General features: G+C 46.9%; 1 protein-coding gene across 2 annotated transcripts in view; it reads left to right on the top strand.

The window, feature by feature from the left end:
- The first annotated feature begins 1,714 nt into the window (after positions 1 to 1,714).
- The window catches only part of LOC123934933 (translation initiation factor IF-2-like), a 59,721-nt gene continuing 40,116 nt past the window's right edge, over positions 1,715 to 21,319 (top strand). For both annotated transcript variants that reach the window (XM_045995173.1, XM_045995174.1), the window contains exons 1-2: positions 1,715 to 2,439; positions 8,494 to 8,603. In XM_045995173.1, the coding sequence (XP_045851129.1) occupies positions 1,715 to 2,439; positions 8,494 to 8,603 (835 nt within the window). The remainder of the gene's footprint in view (positions 2,440 to 8,493; positions 8,604 to 21,319) is intronic.

Below are 21,319 nucleotides of genomic sequence, written 5' to 3'. Positions count from 1 at the left end.
CGGCCTCTGTGAGCGGGTGCGTGCGTGCGTGCGTTGGAGTGAATTCGCACGAGCGTGGGTCTGTGTGATTTCAAGTGCGTTTTCTTGAGCGTGCGTAGCGTGTGTGCGCGTGTGGCATCTCTGCGCGCGCGCTTGTTTTCCCTTCTCTTGTGCCCCAGGTCCGAGAGGCCGGTCGTGAGGGTGCAGTGGATGTGACCGGGGAGGTGTCCACTCTGGGATCTGAGCCGATGGACGGGGAAGAGGAGCAGCAGTGTCGTGCGTGGGCCTGGTGTCCCGGTCGGCTGGGAACGGCCCGGGTCCGGAGGCGCAGGGGCGCCCCTGGGGGGTGCCCCTCCCCGGCCTGCCCCTCCGGAGGGAGCTGTCCAGAGTTGGAGCCTGGGCCGGCAGGAGAGGCGGTGGCGAGGGTCCCGGTGTCCGGGACCCCTCTGAGTCTGGCCGCGGGAGGTGGGACCTCACTGTTGACCCCACGGCCGGTGCCCGCGGGCCGCCGCCGACCTTGGTGCCTGGGCCCTCGGAGGCCTCGGGGGGGTCCCGACTGAGGATCGGGCACCGGCCGTCGGGGCGTGGCTGGGGCTCCGGGCCCAGGAGCAGAACCGCGCGTGTCCCCGGGTGTCCTGCAGAGTGGCGCGGGCCAAGGTGGAGCCCCGGATGGGTTCGTGGCCGGGGCCGGGAGCCTCGCTGACCCTCGCTGGGCCTCGTGAGCCTCGTGCTTGCTTTTGGGCAGGCTGCGAGGAGCCAGAGGAGACGAGGCTCCCCGCTCCAGCCAACCTGAGAAGCGGGAGGTCTCCCCCAGGAGAGCGGCGGAGACCTGGGAGCCGCCATGTTGCAGCCAGGGTGGACAGGGCTTGGCCTTTTTTCTTTGGCGAAGGGCGGAGGGAGAGGCCCTGGGGGAAGGGCCACTTGGCATTCGTGGTGCAATACTGCCATCAAGCGGAACTCTTCTGCGATCCCGGGAGCCCCCGGCTGTGGCCGGCCTGGGAGGGAAGTGGGCGTCCCGGGCGGGACAGAAGGGGCCCTGCGATCCCAAGGTGCCTGGCCCTCTGGGCAGGCAGTTGCACACCGGTCCTTCGGTGACCAACCCCCGAAGCTAGCGTGGCATTGGGACGCGGAGGCGGGAGCCAGCCGGCGCCGTTCTCTTGTCGTTGCCCCGCCCGCTCCGGTGAGCTGTTGGCGAAGGCGGCCCAGAACGTGAAGTGTGCAAACTCCGACTCGGAGGCCCTGGGCGGACGGCTCTGCCTCGCCTCGGGTCGGGGAGCCCTGGGGCCAGGCCTCCGCCGGACGTCAGAGGCAGGGAAGCCCGGAGAGTTGGCACTGCACCTGCCCCGTGTGTCTCGGGCCTCGGCTTCCTGGGCCCAGATCTGGTTGGCGGGGGGAGGGGTGTTGCCGTGCGTGAGGAAGGAGGCTGGTGCTGCTGCTTCCACTTTGTCTCGTACCCGGGTGGGGGCCTGTCCCTCCTAGACTCTGCTCCTCTCGGCAGGCGCCACCACCATCTCCCCCGCCGCCTCCCGAGACCAACGCACCCTCCAGGTCCCTCGACACCGGGTGGCCGGGCTCCACACCCGATCCCCAGAAGCGGGCACGGGGACGGGACATCAGGGTCCCTCCTCCGTCCCCACCGACAATTGCAGCAGCCCTCCCCGTTCCCGTGCTGGTGGTTGGCGAGGCTTGCAGGGCCCTGGGCCCACCCAACCCATCCTGCTCCAGCTCCTTGGGGATGGGGCCCGGCGGCCAGGGAACGCCCGTCCCCGGGCCAAAGGCCCGGCGCCCCGGGCCGGCTGGGTGCTCCTTCCCGCTCCGGGCGGGCTTCCACTCCTCTGGTCCCGCCCAGACATGGCGGCCACCAGGGTGCCCAGCATTGGCTTCCCGTGCCCGACCCGCAGGGCCCCCGGGCCTGGCGCTCTGTCCCGCTGCTCGTCTTCGAGCCTCCCAGGTTGCCCAGGGCGCGGGGGATCGCTGCAGCGCGGGGCCGTTGTGGGGACAGGCCGACGGTGGGCCCGTCGCCCGTCCCGCCTGGGACTCCCACGTCACTCCTGGGCCTCCCGACTCCGGAAAGGCCCAGCAGCGCGGGGCTCACGGGTCCGCCGAGGAGTTCCGCTTGATGGCAGTATTGCACCACGTATGCCAACCGCCCCTTCCCCCACAGCCTCTCCCTCCGCCCTTTGCCGAAGGAAAAAGGCCACGCCAGAATGGGGCAAGAAATAAAAGCAAAACCAAAACCCAGTGGCCAGGCCAGTGTCCGTCCTCCCTGCGCCCAGCAAGGTGGCTCCCGCGCCTCGGCCCCACTCTGGCGGGGTGGTGCGGAGCATTCCGCGTTCTGAGGCTGCTGGGAGCTGAGCCTGGTCCCCTGGGCAGCGGGCCCAGCCACGTTGTCCCAGAGCGACCCACGGTCGGTCAGGGTCGCCTCTGCCTCTTCCTTGACTTGGTTGGGGAGCCCTGGAGGTAACGAAACCCAAAGTCTTGTGGAGTCTTGGAAATTCCGTATAATCTTAAACATAATCACATAGCATGGGTTCTTTTCGGTCTTCCTAGGGAGCCAAGCAATCGGAATCTTGGGGCTGCTTTATCTTTCCTTTTCTCTAGGAATTCTCTGTGAATGTGTCCTGGATAGTGTTTTTTCTGTCTTTGACCACATTCAACTTTCTCTCAGTGTAAAAGTAGGTTTGCCCTTTTTGTTTGCAGTGCTTTTGATGTTTCTCTTCGTGCCCAAAAGCCAATGCAAAGAGTACTAAGTGCTATATAGAGTGGGATTTCTCTTGCTGTTACAGAGACTGGGTAAGTGACTAACGTTAGTTGTACTCATGATTAGAGATGGTTCCTGACTACCCAGTGACAAAGGGATCTGACACAGAATGAGACCCCTCAGAGTCCAGAAGAGAACTACCCTCAGGATCAAGGAGTCAGGTTGAAGGAGGCCTTCTTCTGAGCCTGAAATAGATTCAGTAACTAAGGTGCCATATCCTGGGGTCTCCAAGGATTCTGGCTCAGGCCTTTCTGCAGAGCTCTTTGAGCTAGTTCTCTCAGTGTAGAGGGCAGGAGAGGAGCAGAGAATTGAGGACATCAAGGCCAGTCATTTGCATTCTTTACCTTTCTTAGCCACCTTCCCCCAAGAATTCCCGAGACTCTCATCTGGAGAAGGCATGGCCCTGGCTTCCATTCACACCTGGTTCTCCAGGCCTCAACCCCATGCTTGCCCCACCACTGGGGAATCACCAAGAGATCTGAAGACACTCCCTAAAACTCAGAGCTGTTGGGTTGAGGGAACCCAGTCCTTCTCTCTCTGAGTTGGGCCACAGATGAAGACTGTCTGTCAAGGACAGAATTCAGGTGCATCCTCCCAGGCACACACACAGCCTTTTCTTCTAGACCCTGACAGTCCTTATTGTCCACTTCTGGAAAACCCTCTGGGGTGGCTGGTGTTCTTTGCCTAGCTCTTACCTGTTGGGTTTTAGTAGGGGAGCAAGTCTCCAGGCTCAGTTTCTCCTTTCACACACACCCCTTGGTTTCAACCCTCCTTGTTGGGTGTTGAAACCTGCTCCCTGCCCCTTCCTTTCATACTTGTGAGTCACTTGAACATGTGTCTAGGTATTCTTATGTGAGCTTATGCTTTGGGGGTCAACCTTCTTTACCAAGCCTTGGATCCAGGTCCCAACATATGCTGACTGGTCCCAGTTCAAAGTGGCCTTGGGGAACCTGGCTAGGTCAGTCAGTGGAACATGTGTCTTTTGATTTCAGGGTTGTGAGTTCAAGCCCCACATTGGGTGGAGAGCTTTAAAAACATGGTCTAAGTGTGCTATTCTGCACAGGCTGATAGCTGCACCCACAGAACATGGACCATGTGTGTCTTCCCCAAAGAAAAGGACCTGTGTCATATGCCCCTACACTGGGAGGGAGGCCAAGAAATAGGGTGTTTCTGGACTATAACATTTCTGATAGCTAGTGCACAAAAGAGTCCTAGATCCACCCAGTCGGGAATATGATGTAGTGAAACTTGTCCCATTTTCTGTGCCATCCCACCATATCCAGAGTGGGTATCGACACCTTGTGTCACATGTGACAAGTTAGGCCTTATCAGATACTGTTGAGCATGGCATCCAGGCTCTTCTAAGTGGGAGACAAAATACAGAATACAAAAAATACAACTCTAGCTCTAACCTGCAATCTGAATTGTTCTTCCTTGTCTGGGTCTAGTACCAAATAATCAAATTCATCATCTTTCCTGGGAAGTGCTGCCCCGGAAAGGGTGACCACCTCCTGCCTTTCCCTGGTTTATGTGGTTTTTGAGCCTGGATCTTCCAGGCTTGGGTTTCCCATGGCCCTGAGACCCCACACTGACCATGCTTGCCTCTTATTCATCAGAGGCAAGTTTCCACAGGCCAGATGTCCTGGGAGTAGGAGCCTCAGCTCTTTGTTCCCTCAACGTGGTGGCTGCTGAGGCCATGCCCATGCAGTGTGGGGAGGCTGGAGGCCTGTGGTAGGCAACCTGGTACACTGGGTCTCCTTGTTGGGTGAGCCTCCTAGCTGCATCCACCCTGTGTCACTTCCCTCACCAATTCTGGAGGCATGCCCATTCGCTGTGTCCAGTCCAGAATCTTATGGGTCTTTCTGGCCTTTCTGGGTTGCAGCAGGGACAGATACTGCAAGCTTTGCTCAAAAAGATTCCACTTGATGGCACTGTTGCTCCAGAAATGACATTCTTGGTTGCTGTGGGGCCTGCCCTCCTCCCTTGTGTAGGAAAAAGGGCTCATGTAGGCCCCAAAGCCATCTAATCCCAAATAGGGTTGCTCTACTGGGGTGTTGGGAGGTAGTGGCTTTTCCTGTTGGGCTTCCTACTGGCAGTAGGAAGGTACCTGTAATGACATCCAAAGGAATCCACGCACGTTTGGATCCAGTTCGACATCTCTCCAGGAGTTTTAAGTGCACATTTCCTGGTAACAGGGACCCTGTGGTTTTTGTTATTGTTTTGGTACGCTTGTGAATAGACCTCCATGTGGCAGTGTTTGGGCAGAATCCTTGCTTTTTGAGCACATGGCTTCAAGGCAATAGGTGGCACAAGTTCTTGATGTCCCCTTTTCTCCTTGAGGTATTGCCTGTCTCTTCCATGCTCCTCCAGCATCTTCATCCAGTTTAAGGGCTCAGGAACAGGCCCAAGAGGGTGTAGACCATTGTGGCAGTAGGAAGAAATGACAGGGCCCTGGTCTGGTTAGAAGAAGGAAGGTGGGTTGCACAGGCTCACCTCCGGGAGCCTCAGGCAGTCAAATCAAAGGAGAAATCCTTACCCCTGTGTGATGACCACTCCCAAGTTGTCTTCCTCTTTGATCCTCTGCCCCACGGTGGGACAGTGGGGACCATGTAATTTTTGTCATGAAATTTTTTTGTGTTCAACAATAATGAAGTGCATAGATAGAGGACATTCTCCATTTCCATTGCTCTCACCCCCTAAAGCTCCTGTAGTAATAATACTTTTTGCATTTGACTGCTCTCATAGCCTAGAAGTCCCCTGGTCTTGGCACATCTGTACAAAGCCAATGCCGTGTTGTCATTTATATTTCCAGTGCATTGGATTCTTCCTGGGGGCCAAGGCATAGGCTATTTTAGTTGTTCTTTCTCTTTGGACACTAGGTTCTCCTTTCTTTCTTGCTACTCTTCTCTCTTCAACCTGGGGCTTTGGCATCTGTGGTACAGTGTCAGTCTGCCCTCCCATCTGGCCTGCGTGTGTCACCGTCCACTCCAGAACGCGGGGGCCATCACTGAAGAAGAACTAGGTCCTCATGCCCTGTCCGTTGTCTCTTGCTATGGGGTGGTTCATCTTCCTCTTGACTCCACTGTCAGAGACAGTGGGCTGCTGCACACCGACGTGTCTAGCTGCTAGATGTCTCCCATTTAGACTCTCTGTGGGTGTCTGAGCAGCTGAATTGGTTAAGGGTCCATCTCTTGATTTTTGGTTCGAGTCATGATCTCAGGTCGGGGGATCGAGTCCCATGTTGGGCTCTCCTGGGTGTAGAGCCTGCTTAATAAGATTCTCTTCCTCTTCTTTACCCCCCCCCCCCACCCGTTCCTGCTCTCTCTCATGCTCTTTCTAGAAAAAGAGTGATAATAAATAAAATATAATAGAAAAGTAAAGTGGTTTCTGTCTGCTCCTGCTGCAGGCCGATGGCTGCACTAGACCCGACATGGGAAACCCCAGGAGTGTCCACAAAGAGGATCCAGTTCATATACCTATATGTTGGGAGGTTGCCGTGGAATATGGTGTTCTGGGCTGCAAAGTTCCTGAACAGTGTGAGGAGAATACCTGGATTCTCTCATTGTGGGACATGATGTCCACCTCAAGGTACCAATCCTGGTCACATTTGCTCCTGTTCCCTCCCCTTCTTAGTGCATAGCCACACCCTTTGTCATATGGGGCAGGTAGGGCTATCTGGGATGCCATGGGGCCTGGGACTCAGATTCTTTTTAGTGGGAACCAAAGTATACCAAAAAACTCTAGCTCTAACTTGTGGTGCACCAGCATTACTCTGCCTTGTCTGCGTCTAGTACCAAAATCATCAGGAAATTCTTTATTCTGTCTGTAGAATGCTGCCCTGACAAGGTGGCTGTCGCCTCCCCTTTGTCTTGTTCCTGTGGTGTCTTGGCCTGGACACACCAGTCCTCGGTTCCTTGTTGCCCTGAGACCCTAAGGACTCCACAGGCCGAACTTGCTTTGGACTGAAAGTGGGGATCCACAGGCCAGATGACCTGGCCTATGAGCTTCAGCGCCTGGGTTCCTAACATGGCGGCTGCTGAGGCCACGCCCCCATAGCCTCGGAGCCCTGCATTCTTTGCAGCTGGAGCTGGGCTCTCTCCATCCTGTGTTGTTTCTCACTGATATTGGAGGTTGTCAGGTTGCTGCATCTGATCCAGAATGTTCTGTTGTGCCCCAATCCCACCCATCTTCCTATCAAGATTTCAAGAGAGAGCCACAGACAGCATCTCCAAGCTTCACTCAAAAAGTGTCCACTTGATGGCATTGTTGCTCCGGAAATGCCAGCACAAGCTTCCAAGTGTGGCCTCTCAGCCTTTCAAGAATCAGAAAAAGGGTGCGGGGGTGGGGAGGGTTCCTGTTAAAAGCTGTCCATGCTCTTTAAATGGGGTTGACTCTCCTGGGCTGTTAAGGCGGTCCTGGTTTTTTCCTTTGGGTTTCTTGCTGGCAGTAGGAATATACATAGAGACACTAAAGGAATACACATATCACCACATCTCAGAGTTTTAAGCTTGCATTTCTTGGCAAAAGGGACTCTGTTTTCCCTGTATTCTTATTGAATGGAGATCCATGTGGATGTTCTGGGGCAGAATCCTAGTTTTCCAAGGACACTGATTTATAGCAATAGGTGTCGTGATGACCCGGATGATCCCCTGTTCTTGAGGTATTGCCTCTCTTCTGTGCTCAGCCAGGTACTGTATCTGACTTAAGGGCTCAGGAGCAGGCGCTGGTACTGTATCTGACTTAAGGTCTCAGGAGCAGGCCCTAGAATGTGTAGGCCATTGTGGCAGCAGGAAGAAATTACAGGGTCCAGGTCTGGTTAGAAAAGGGGAGATGGGTTGCCCAGGCTCACCTCCAGGAGCCTCAGGCAGTCATTCAGCCGTTGTGTGCCCCCAGGATGGTTGTGGGTGGGTAGGGGTCCATGGGACAGTGGCCCCGTGGCTCCGCAGTTATGACCTTAGTAAGGATCATTTGTTCAGCAGCCTTTTCTAAGAAACTGTTCTTGAGAGAATGTACTCTACCATCAAACCCCTAGTCATTTGTTTATTTGTACATATATGTGGAAATATGTACACATATATGGAAATATGTATTTCCAAGTCCTCTATTTTCCGTAACTGCCTTAGAGAGGCTACCATGGGTAGAAATTTCTCCCAGTCAAAGCAAAAACTTTTAACATGGCTTGGTAATCATTCCCTATTTGTCCATCTGTGTTCTAATTCCCTTTCTGCACCGGGAACATCTTGTCATTTTTCATTGTGTATGTTTTAGTATTGAATGCCATGGACAACAATGAGACACAGAGGGCCATCTACATTTCACCATTTTTTGTTCCCACAGTGCTCACAGAATAATAACATTCTTTTGTTTTTGGCTGCTGTCCGAGCATATAGGGAGTCTTGGCACATCTGTGCCAAAGTAAACGCCCTATTCTGCTGGAACCTGTCCTTTTCTTTTTAAAGAGAGCCAGAGTGAGCACAAGCTAGGGAAGCAGTAGGGGAAGAGGGAGAAGCAGACTCCCTGCTGAGCAGGGAGTCCGACCTGGGGCTGATCGCAGGACCCTGGGATCATGACCTGAACCGAAGGCAGACGCTTCACCGACTGAGCCACCCAGGCACCCCTGTTTGTTTCTTAGTTTCTAAGAAAAGAAAGAAACTACCTGGGTAGGATGCCTGTGGGGGGCAGGAAGAGAAGTTATTTCATGTGTCTCTTCTCTTTGGACATTCGATTTCTCTTTTCTTCCTCTTCTATGACAGGAGTGGCTCTGAGGCTGCGTACAGGTGTCTTTACCAGAGTTTGAGTGTGTGTGACCGGAATACATTTTCCAGTGTCAGTGTCCACCCAGAAGAAATCAGTTTGTCAAACCGTAAGTCAGCCACATCCTAGAGTAAATGCCTTTATCACCAGAAAGTCAATGTGGTGCGTCTGTTTGGGCCAGAGAGGAGAAAGTTGGTGCCCATTTCCCCATGTTACACGAGCCGCTGGTCAGTTGAGGATCGATGTGTAGAGGATCCTAAGGATACAGGACTCTGAATTCTCTGGGTCAGGATATGCCATTGATAGGGGACTAGGGGTGTAGGTCTTATTTTAAAGCTTATTAGGTAAGTTAGGCAGAGAGAGTGGTACCTAGAAGAAAATAAGCCTTCGGCTGATAGAGCTTGTAAGGCAGTTCCAAAGAAAAATGGCCTTCATCATTGTGGGCCAGTGTTTAGGGCTTGAAATGTCCATATCGTTTGGCAATAAAATTGGGCTGGTGGGAAATGGGGAAACCTGGTAATTAGTCTGGGATAGAGGGGTTCTTTCCGTCATGATGAAAATGTTATAAAATTGATTTTGCTGATGTGTATACAACTCTGAATATGCTAAAAACCATTGAATTGTTCACTTGAAAGAAGTGAATTGTATGAACATGTATTTTTTTAAAAGAGGGGACCTTAAATCAACAACCTGCTCACTTCTAAAAATCAGAAGATCAGCAAACTAACACAAAGCAAAAGCAGAAATAAGGTAAGGATAAAGGAAATACAGAATAGGAGAAGGAAACTAAACATCAGTTTTTTGGAAAGATTGATTAAATTGATAGATCTTTAGGCTGAATGGAGAAAATAGAAATAACTGAAGTTAAAAATGTAAGGCAGGGGGAAATTATGGTCTATCTATGCCAGAGAAATCAGATGGGTGATTGGATTGTATTATGAACAACTGTACCTAACAATTAAATAATAAGGTAAAATTAGTAGAAACATATAGGTTACCCAAAACTGACTCAAGAAGGTATAGATGATCTTAATAGACCTGTAGCAGTTCCATATTTTGATTAAGTAGTTAAAAATCTCCTATCACATACCATTCCAGGACAAGATGTCATCACTGGGAAATTTTACCACTTAAAGAGGAATTGGCACTAATCCTCAAATTTTCTAATAAATCAGGAACACATCTGTATTAGGGTCCTTCAGAGAAATGGAGCCAGATAGAGAGGCAGAGAGATTTATTTTATGAGATTGGCTCATGTGGTAGTTGAGGCTGGGAAGTACAAAATCTGCATGGTAGACTGGCATGCTTGAGATCCATGAGATAGGAGTGTTACAGCAGAGAGGAGGTAGAATTCTGTCTTCCTTGTGGGACTTCTGTCATTTTCCTTGTATGACCTTCAATTGATTGGATAAAGCCCACCTGTCTTGTGGATAGTAATCTGATTTAATGACTGAAATATTAATCTCATCTAAAAATACCTTCTCTTCACAATTTAGACTGGTGTTGGATGAAATATCTAGGTGCCATGGCTTAGCCACATTAACACATAAGATTAATTGTCTTAATATCCTATGTCGTTCTTTGAGACTAGCATTACCCTGGTACCAAAGCCAGGCAGAAATAGTACAAGAGAACTACAGACCCATATCTTGTCTGACTATACACAAAAATCTTCTCCAAAATGCTAGCAAACATAATCCAAGCATATATAAAGATTATATACCAGGAACAAGTGAGTTTTACCCAGGAATGCAAGGGTGGATAGCATGAAGAAATTAATCCGTGTAATATACACATAAATAGAATGGAGGTGAAAACCCACATGATCATTTCTTTTTTTTTTAATTTTTAAAAAAGATTTTATTTATTTATTTGACAGAGATCACAAGTAGGCAGAGAGGCAGGCAGAGAGAGAGGGGGAAGCAGGCTCCCTTCTGAGCAGAGAGCCCGATGTGGGGCTCGATCCCAGGACCCTGAGATCATGACCTGAGCCAAAGGCAGAGGCCTAACCCACTGAGCCACCCAGGCGCCCCTGATCATTTCTATTGATGCAGAATAACTCCTTAACAAAATACCCTTTTATGAGAACAACAAAATTAGGAACTTCTGCAGCACAATAAAGGGCATATGTGAAAACCCCACAGCCAATGTCATACTCAATGGTGAAGGACTAAAATCTTTCCCATGAGGAAGAGAAGGATGCCCATGATTGCCTCTTCCAAATTCTAGCCATAGCAAAATTAGGTGAGAAAAATAAAAGCCATCCAAATTGGAATGTCTTTTTGCAGATAACATTAAGTATCCCAAGAATACATACACACACTTAATGAATTTGGCAAAGGTGCAGAATGTTAAGATCAATATGCAGACATCACTTGTGTTGGCCATCTCTGCTTATGGCAGAGGAAAGTGTACACATAGACACAAGAAAGAGAAGGCAGTGTGAAAACACAACAGAGATATGTGGCCATGAACCAAGGGATATCAAAAGTTCTGGAAGGTAGAAAAGGCAAGAAAAAAATGGTCTCCTGTAGCTTCTATGGAGTATAGCCCTACCAACACTTCGATAGTGGACTTCGACCCCCAAAACTGTGAGAGAGAAATTTTTGTTGTTACAAATCACTCAGTTTGTGGCAATTTGTTATGGCAGTCCTAAGAAACTAATAAAATTATCCTTATACCACTTCAATTCCCTTTTATCTTCTACATGAATTTCATATTCCCTATGGTGTTTCCAGTTATTTAGATACATAAGGTGGTGAGTTCACAAAGGAAAGGGAAAGAGTCAGCAGTCATATTCTTTTAACATTATACCGTACTTGTACACACCTATGCAGTTAATGTGCAAATAATGACAACCAGTGCCTAGAAGGTGCCCTTAGGTCATTTGACTCTGTGGGAAAACCTCTAGTCAGGGTTTTTGCCTTTGATTATTTGACTCTCCGGAGAATCTGTTGCTGCTGTTTCAAGAATCAATACATGGAGTTCAGGTTTATATATTTATTTCTGCTTCATTTCATAATTTAGAGCAGAGACTCTGACTATGGAGCAGGACATCCCTGAACAAAGGTGATGGTGGTGGGTATAATATTACAAGTTAGCAGAGGTAAAAGAGTTGGAAGAGGAGGAGCAATTCCTATGGGCAGAAGTGGTGCTAGGAGAGCTGGTGGTGGGAGGGCCCTCTATCTGCCTTTGGGTGTAGCGGAGAGGTCCTGGAATATTATGAGCAACCTTCAAATCCAAGTCCATGTTCCTATGTTATAAATAATTCAGTGTTTAAATACTTTTAATAGAATATGCAGCCCAGAGTGCATAGCAGTAGACACTTGTAACTTTTTATAGATTATATACTGCATATTAATTTATCAGCATTCAGTGACATAACGGTACTTGCAAAGGACTTGTATAGATATTTGATGAGCACTTTAAACACTACACAATGACTAGTTCTGCTAGCACTCTGATCCTAAGAGAGTTGGCTTCTTTATCAAAGGTCTTGTGAAATAGTACTGCAAAATAATGAAAACTTAGATTTCATGATAAACCTATGCAAAGGAGAATCCTTGGACTGTTAGACTAGTTGGTTCACATATAGATAAAACAAGGTCATGGGCTGATCCCAAGGGAGCGGAGCACCAAGAGTCCGTCTTATAGCAGTGGGGACTGAGCTGTTTTCTAATACCAATAACATTATAATAAGTAACATTACAACTTATCAAAATTTTTTCTGCATTTTTGATCCTCGTTAGAACTCCATAATGTCGTTAGGAAAAGTAGTTTGATCTCAGAACTCTACTTACAGAAGAGTTACCAAACTCTAGAAATTTAAATGACTGATGGAATGTCTTGGATTTAATCAGTTTTAAAGTTTAGATTTCTTAATAAAGATTTTTTAAGCGTAATGGGATACTTTGGCATAGATAACTTTACATACCAACCTACCGTTTCTTTTTGCAAGTAAATACCATGGACCCAATTTTTCAGATCATCATGACAATTTCCTCTCAATAGTTTTGCTTCTATAACCTATTCTGTCACAATATCCAGGGCAACTTAATGAGCTTTTCCCCACCTGAAAGATACATTGTTTTGAAAAAACCTTATTTATAGAGTTACTGAAACTAAAATGCATAAATGCCAGTAAGTCTGCTTGTGGTCACATTTTCCTTCTGACAAGATCATTTTCTTTTTTTAAAAAAGATTTATTTATTTTGAGACAGAGAGTGTGCAGGGGGGGGTGGGGGGAGGTGCAGCGGGCAGGAAATGAGGGAGGAGAACCTCCAGCAGACTCCCCACTGAGTGCAGAGCCCTATGGGCCTTGATCCTACCACCCTGAGATTATGACGTGAGCCAAAACCAAAAATCGGACACTTAAATGACTGAGCTACCCCAGGCACCTCTAGATTATTTTCTACCATTGAACTCAGTGTGACAAGACAAAAAGTCTATGTAGCTTCATTACTTTGGTCTGATGTTGCTGGAATTCTGTTCCAAGGCCTTTGAATTTTTTTTCCTTGCAGCTCATCTTGAACTTGCGGTCAGGTTCTGAATTCTTCACTTCTATGCATTAATTACCACTATGAATGTACACATAGTTTCAGGAAGGCCTTAAATAATATTCCATGTTAAATAAATGGAGGATTTTTTTGCTTGCTGAAGTCTCAGACACTCAGAAGTTCAGCGTTCCTGATTATTTTCATGACAGTTCTCTGCGGAGGCAGGGCTGGTGGCCACCGTGGTAGCAAGATGAACTGTGCCCCTAACTTCAGGTGAAAAACCACTTCTCACTTCTGGAAAATAAAAACAAAACAATGAGAGGACAGAGTAGTTTTTCTTTATATAGCATGAATACATTTATTGTTCTGCTGTTGAAAATTGATTGTACTTCTAAGACTTAATTAGAAAGCAAATCCTCATAATAAGCCCTTAACACCAAATGCTGGTAAGGCTGTGGCACAGCAGGAACTCTCATTCATTCCCAGTGGCAATGCTCAGTGCCACTTCAGAAGACAGTTCTCATACAAAACCTTTTACAAAGGTTTTATTTTTTATTTGAGAGAGAGAGCATGAGTTCGGGGAGGGCAGAGGGAGAAGCAGACTTCCCCCTCAGCAGAGAGCCCGATGTGGGGCTTGATCCCAGGACCCTGGGATCATGATCTGAGCTGAAGGCAGACGCTTAACTGACTGAGCCACCCAGGTACCCAAAAGTAAACATCCTCTTACCATAAGATCCAGCGATTGTGCTTGTTGGTATTTACCCTAGGGAGTTGAAAACCTGTTTGCACAGAAGCCTGTACACAAATGTTTACAACAGCTTGATTCCTAATTGCCAAAACATGGAAGCAACCAAGATGTCCTTCAGTAGGTGAGTGGATAAATGAATGGTGGTACCTCCAGACAATGGAATGTAAATGGAATAAAAGAAATGAACAATCAAGCTACAAAAAGATACAGGGCACCTGGGTGTCTCAGTTCAGTGTCTGACTTCAGCTTAAGTTTTTGATCCCAGGGTCCTGGGATTGAGTCCCACATAAGGCTCCCTGCTCAGCGGGGAGTCGTCTTCTCCCTCTCCTCTCATGCAGTCTCTCTCAAATAAATATTTTTAAAAGACCAGTAGTTATGAGGGATTCCACAGTGGGGGTGAGATGAATTGGTGGAAGCAGGAACTTTTTTTTTTAGGGCAGTAGAACTCTGCTATATGATAATGTAATGGTGGATACATATCCTTATGTATTTGTGAAACTCCAAAGAAATACACCGAAAATGTTGAAGTTCACTGTAAACTGTGGACTTCATTACCCCTTGTAACAAATGGACCACAGTAATGCAAACTGTTAGTAATAGAGGAAATTAGAAAGAGCGAGTAGGTGAGGGATTATCTGTGAACACTGCACTTTCTAGTCATTTCTTTATAAGCCTGAAACTACTCAGAAAAACAGTCTATTAATTTTTTAAAGAACTATCAAGCAGTTCAATTTCTTTACTGTATAACCTTGAAAAGAGATTGTACTGATAGAATGCTCAAATGAATGGACATTAATGCAAATTAGAATCTTTCTACTTCAGCCTTCATTGTCTAGCATCCAAAAAGAGGTGCAACTGTGTATAAAATAGTTATGTCTTCTGAGATGGCTGAGGCAAATCACTTGTATGAAATGTTATAAGAATAAAGGTGGGAGGTTAAAATACAGTACTAGGCCAGAGGGAGCATCTGATGGGGGTGACAGGTTCCAGGACAGGTTCCAGAATATACCACTCCAAAGTATGTCTCTTTGGAACAGGGACTGTTCTAAGCTAAAGGCTGTTGAGAAACAGCCAACATAGGAAAGTTTCCAAAAATGACACAAGCTTTCTTTCATAAAGGAAATTTCTATTGGTAAAGAATTTCTCTCTCCCTCACCAGGGAGAGGAAGACTATTACTATTTAATTTTTTTCCCCAGATTTTTTTAAAAATTTTTATTTATTTATTTGACAGACAGAGATCACAAGTAGGCAGAAAGGCAGACAGAGAGAGAGGAGGAAGCAGGCTCCCTGCTGAGCAGAGAGCCCGATGTGGGGCTCGATCTCAGGACCCCAAGATCATGACCTGAGCCGAAGGCAGAGGCTTTAACCCACTGAGCCACCCAGGCACCCCTTTTTTCCCCAGATTTATTGAGATCTAATTGACATGTAACATGGTCTAAGTTTAAGGTGTACCATGAGATTTGATATACATACATCAGAGGTAAATGTACATCTAATGATATGATTACCACAATAGAGTTAGATAACATGCATCACCACTACACAGTTAACTTTGTGTGTGGTGAGAACTTTTTAAGATCTCTTAGCAACTTTACAATCACCATGCTGTACATTAGATCCCCAGAATAAATAATTTTATTATTATTTTGTAAATATTTTGTCATAGTGGGCACAAACAGGGGGATTGGCAGAGAGAGAAGCAGGCTCTCTGCTGAGTAAGGAGCCCAATGTAGTACTCAATTCCAGGACCCTGGAAAATATCTCACTGTGGCTTATCCCAATCTTTTCTAGTATGTTGAAATTTCAAACACTCCCCAAAGTCTTCATGGTCAGTGACCTTGATTCTGGGTTCACCGAGAAGATATGAGCTTGGTCAGCAGCTTCACTGCTATCCATGTTTAAATTTTTTCTAAATCCAGGGCACCTGGGTGGCTCAGTGGGTTAAGTGTCTGCCTTCGCTTGGGTCTGATCCCAGGGTCCTGGGATCAAGTCCTGCATTGGGCTCCTTGCTCAGCTGGGAGCCTGCTTCTCTTTATCTCTCTCTGACAAATGACTAAACAAAATCTTTAAAAAAAAATAAAAGATTTCTCTGAATCCATATTCCCATTTCCCCTCCTAAAATTAGTTCCGTGTGTGTGTGTGTGTGGTTTTAAGGTTTTATTTGACAGAGAGAGAGAGATCACAAGTAGGCAGAGAGGCAGGCAGAGACAGAGGAGGAAGCAGGTTCCCTGCTGAGCAGAAAGCCCAGGACCCTGAGATCGTGACCTGAGCCAAAGGCAGAGGCTTATTAATCCACTGAGCCACCCAGGCGCCCCTCCTGTGTGCTTTTTGAGCATAGTGCCCAAGCAAACACACTGTCCACAATTTCCTTCTGTAATGGTTTATTGCTACATTTGTGGAGAGGCACATAATCTACTTGTAATTTAAAAATTAACCATACAAGTCCTATGTGAACGGAAAGAGGTCTTTAGAAGTCCACTAATCCTATCCTCTCTCCTTAGTGATGCAGCTAAGATCCAAGAAATATAAATGTCTTAAAACCACAACCAATTGGTGGCAAAGCTGAGCTCAGATTTTACAATGAATTCATACTATTTTATTACTACTTTCTATCGCCTCTTTAAAGGACTCAGAATAAGAGAAGGAATACAGATAGTCACAAGCTTATAGGTTATTTAAATGGAGCCAGGAGGACACTGAAAAAGTGGGACTTAGTTCTGGGAGTTTGAGACAGAAAATATGTCACTGACTTTAGCTAAAAGCCAAGGCGTCTGTTGCATGTTCAGATTGAACATATATGGGGGCACATGGGTGGTTCCTTTGGTTAAGTGTCTGGCTCTTGATTTTGGCTCAGGTCATGATCTCAGCGTCGTGAGATCAAACTCTGCATTGGGGGCATGGAGCCTGCTTAAGATTCTCTCTCCCTCTGACCCTCCCACACCCTGCTCACACGTGGGCACATGCTCTCCCTAAAATAAATAAATATAATCTTTAAAAAACACTTGAACAGGGGCGCCTGGGTGGCTCAGTGGATTGAGCTGCTGCCTTCAGCTCAGGTCATGATCTCAGGGTCCTGAGATCGAGCCCCGCGTCGGGCTCTCTGCTCAGCGGGGAGCCTGCTTCCTCCTCTCTCTCTGCCTGCCTCTCTGCCTACTTGTGATCTCTCTCTGTCAAATAAATAAAATAAAAAAAAAACACTTGAACATAAATGGACTTTCCTCCTGGCACTACTCTCAACAACCAGTTACATTTCATTCAAAACAACTTACATAAATTCCCTCTTTCCTCCTTAAAAACCTTTAGCTTTGTCTCTTCAGAGCACACATTTAAAAAAATAAAAAAGATTTATTTAACAGAAAGAGAGAGGAAATGTAAGTAGGAGGAGTGGGAGAGGAAGAAGCAGACTTCCCACCAAGCAAACCTGGGATCATGACCTGAGCCGAAAGCAGACCTTAAAGACTGAGCCGCCCAGGTGCCCTGGAGCACACTTTTGATTTCAGTTGACTCTGTGTCTCCCAGATTGTAAACCCTAAGACCCCCAGTAAACGTACCAATTTTATTTTGCAGATTGCAGCTCTGCCTTTCAGTTATTACATGGCATCAGGAGTGACGTCAAAAGTGACCAGTCACCATCTCTGGCACCGCTGTGGATTTGAGTGAGGTGCCTACAAGAGTCTATTTCACTGGTCTCCTCAGTGGCTTTGGGTCATGGTGGTTAAGTCCTCTCCATCCTGAACCTCCCTCCGGTTCAGGCCTATAGTTGGGTGTTCTGTCTTGCTGGCTTCCATCCTCACTCATATTTGAGGAGAGGATTCTGTCCTCATGTTTCCTAGTGGAATATTCCTGTTTAGTAGTCTTCTGAGTACTAATTCATGGGAAATCCTGCTTCTAAGAAAGGCTTTTATGACCAACCCTCTTCTGGGGCTCCTGCAGGTTTTATGTTTAAAGAATATTGTCCTTACTATTGTAAATTTTTGCCCTGTTGGATTCTTATTACCTTGGGGTGATTTTTAAAACTACACTGGCAGGGTGCCTGGTGGCTTAGATGGTTAAGGGTCTGCCTTCAGCTCGAGCCATCATCTCCAGGTCCTGGGATAGAGTCCCATGTCAGGCTTCCAGCTGGGCAGGGAGTCTGCTTCTCCCTCTCCCTCTGCCTCTCCACCTGCTTGTGCTCTTGCCTCCCTCTCTCTCTCAAATAAATAAAACCTTTAAAAAAAAAAACTCCACTGGCTAAAGATGGAGTAAAAATTAGCTCACTTGCATGCACAATTGGGAAAAGGCTATAAAGCCAAACAAAGCCAGTAGAAAACGTCTTTTAATTGGTATCTAGAGGCCTTAAAATGAAAAACAGAAGTTTGCTTCCCTCACAGGCAGTTAGCTTCCAACTCAGATCTTTCCAAGAGGCTTTCAAAATTAGAAAAATAGGCCAAATCCTCATAAACTCCTTCCTTCACACACATGCACTATACCATCTCCTTTTCCTCTATATCCATCCTTAGCTCAACTCCCCTTCTATGCTGGAGACCCTCCTCACCCCTCTTCAGATCCTATGGGACCTAAAGCTCCCCTTTACCCCCTCCCTTTCTTGCTGCCCCATTTAAGATTAAGCCTGGGGAAGCAGGAGTTGCCTAGACTTCCTTCCCTCCCTGGTCAAAAGCTGAATTATGGACCATGGCTAAAGAATTCCCCAAAGCCACTGAAGATCTTCATAAATTTGCTGAGGAATTTGCCATTGTGGTCCAATATGAACCTGTTTTTTTTTTTTCTGATTTATATCAACTAATCATAATGCTAGTTGATGGAGGACAGGCTAAGAACTGCATGCATCTTGCCCATTGGGGTAACACTAGACGATTTCTCCAAATGGAGAGCCACTGACAGAACAGAAGCCCTTAAACTGAGAAAGAGTCTGAAACTATTCCTAAGGCTTTCCCAGAATCCATAGATTAGGGGGGAAAAAAAAGTTCAGCAATGTATTCAAAAACCTGAAGAATCTGTTCTCAATTACTGTAACTAGAGAGGATCTTTGCCAACAACTCTGACCTTTCTGCTATTGATCAAACCAATTACACCATTTTTAATCCCATCTTTGTTGATGGCTTAGTTGAAGAACTATTACCATTCCTCATAAAGAAAACTCATTTAAGTTGGCAGACTATGCAAACTCCTACATTAATCTGCAAATCCACTATTGAACTTATTCAAAGACTAATAAAAAGAAAACCACCTAGATTATGAGCCTTCAATTCCAATAGTTAAGAGCTAACCAAAGTAAACCCCCACTTCAGGGTTGTGGCACTATTCCAAAAGGTACTTGTCATTACTATAAAAAAACTGGAACATTTAAAAACAGATTGCCTAAATCTGATAAGACTGACTCAAGGCAAGGTTAGTCAGCTTTCCCCGTTTCCATTTCAAGTACTCCTTTCACCAATCTCAACAGTAGATCTGCTCTGAGGACTTAACAGAAGCGGCTTTATTCCTTTCCCCTCACCACAGTTACATCAGTTTCCCCCAAAGTATTGGTTTGGAGGAGAGGAAAAATCCCCCGTCTCTCTTAGGGCTTTACTTATCAGTTTTAGCTCTAACCATCTTTTCCCATCCCATTCTATCTAGCAGGGACCTATTCAGAAATATTATCCATTTCTCCCAACACCTTTGGCTCCCATTCACTCACTAGATCAGGATTATCTTGAAGCCCATCAGGCACACATCTCCTTTTCACAAAAGGGGGAAATATTTTTAAATACGGAACCCTGAAATCCAAATCTTCAGGAAAATCCCAAAACCTTAATATCTGTCCCCATTCTTGCTCAAAAACTCCTGCCCCAGAACCTCACCTGGCTCTGTCCCTGAGATATGACCAGTATCAGGTCCATTCATTCTGCACTGCCCATCAAAATGGAAATTGATGAAAAGTACACACTAAGGTCATCCGAGGAATTAAACCTACCATTGAGGACTGTTTACAGAAAAGATTAGTTGTTAGTCCTGTAACACCCTCATCCTCCTTGTCCATAAACCACATGGAAGAGGGTAGAATTTTATACAGGATCTCGGGGCAAGCAATAATAATGTTATTCCTCAGCCCTCACACCTTGCTCACAACCATTCCTCCTAACAGCAAAACCTTTACCAGGTTAGACCCTTGCAGTGCCTTCAGCATACCTGGTGATCCTGAAAGCCCGTTCTTATTTCATCTGGGAAGGGCAGTATGCGTAAACATTTATGCCACAGGGCTACACCACTTATTTTTCCAAATGCTGAAAGCTGACTTTCTTTTTTTTAGATTGCTATTTATTTGACAGAGTGGTGTACACACAGGAGGAGCTTCAGGGGGAGAGAGAGAAGCAGGCTCTCTGCCAAATAGGGAGCCCGACGTGGGGCTTGATCCCAGGACCACCGGGATCGTGACCTGAGTCAAAGGCAGATGTTTAACTGACTGAGCCACCCAGGCGCCCCGAGAGTAGACATTTTAGATCTAGAATTCGCTGAAGGCTCTTCCCTCTTACAATATGTGGATGACCTGTTCCTTTGTTCTCCTTCTCAAGAGACTTGTACCAAAGATAGCCTTCATCTTCTAAAGGCCCTGGCTAAAAAGGAGTAAAGGTGTCTAAAGAAAAACTGTGATTTTGTTTGGCCCAGGTTAAATACTTGGGACACCTTATTTCAAATCAGGGATTACTCCTTGATCCAGACAGAGCCCAAGGACTGTTGTCCTGCCTACCGCCAAATACCAGCTGTGCAGACTTAGGGGCTTAGCTAGATACTGCAGAAATCGGATACCTAATGTTTCAGCCCTGGCCCAACCGCTTTTCTCTCTCCTCAAGTCTGACCAACCTGACCCGCCCTTACTTGGGACCAAGAAAGTCAAGAAGCCCTCATAAAAATAAAGCATGGCCTCTTGACTCCTCCAGCCCTGGGACACCCAAACTATGACCTACTGTTCTTTCTCTTCATGCATGAAAGAGAAGGGAATGCCCGTGGCGTTCTAAGGCAGTGAGGTGGGGACCAGTACAGGCCTCTCGGCTCCTATTGCCAACAGTTGGATTCCACAGCCAAGGGACTGCCACCCTACATGAGAGCTTACACCTGCCCCTGCTGAATTAGTTGAGAACACTGAAGAAATTGTCTTGGGTTCCTTTCTGACTATATATGTTCCCTTTCAGCACTAATCCTCCAGTAGATGAACCTCTCACCCCCAAATACTCCTGCATGCTGTCATTCCTTAAATCCTACTGTTCTGGGGCGCCTGGATGGTGCAGTCGGTTAGGCGTCCAACTCTTGATTTTGGCTTAAGTTGTGATGGTCATGGGATCAAGCCTTGTGTTGGGCTCCGCACTCAGCGGGAAGTCTGCTTGAGATTCTCGCCCCCCTCTTCCCCTCCCACTCATGCTTGCTCTCTCTGAAATAAGTATATCTTTTTTTAAAGGTATTGATTTATTTGACAGAGAGAAAGAGAAAGAGTACACAAGCAGGGGGAGCGGGAGAGGGAGAAGCAGGCTTCCCGCTGAGCCAGGAGTGTGACATGGGGCTTGATCCCAAGACCCTGAGACCATGACCTGAATTATTAGGCTGAA

Source organism: Meles meles, chromosome X, assembly GCF_922984935.1.
Source record: "Meles meles chromosome X, mMelMel3.1 paternal haplotype, whole genome shotgun sequence".
NCBI lineage: Eukaryota > Metazoa > Chordata > Mammalia > Carnivora > Mustelidae > Meles > Meles meles.
The sequence above is the reverse complement of the archived record's forward strand: the minus strand, read 5'-3'. Positions and strand labels throughout refer to the sequence as shown.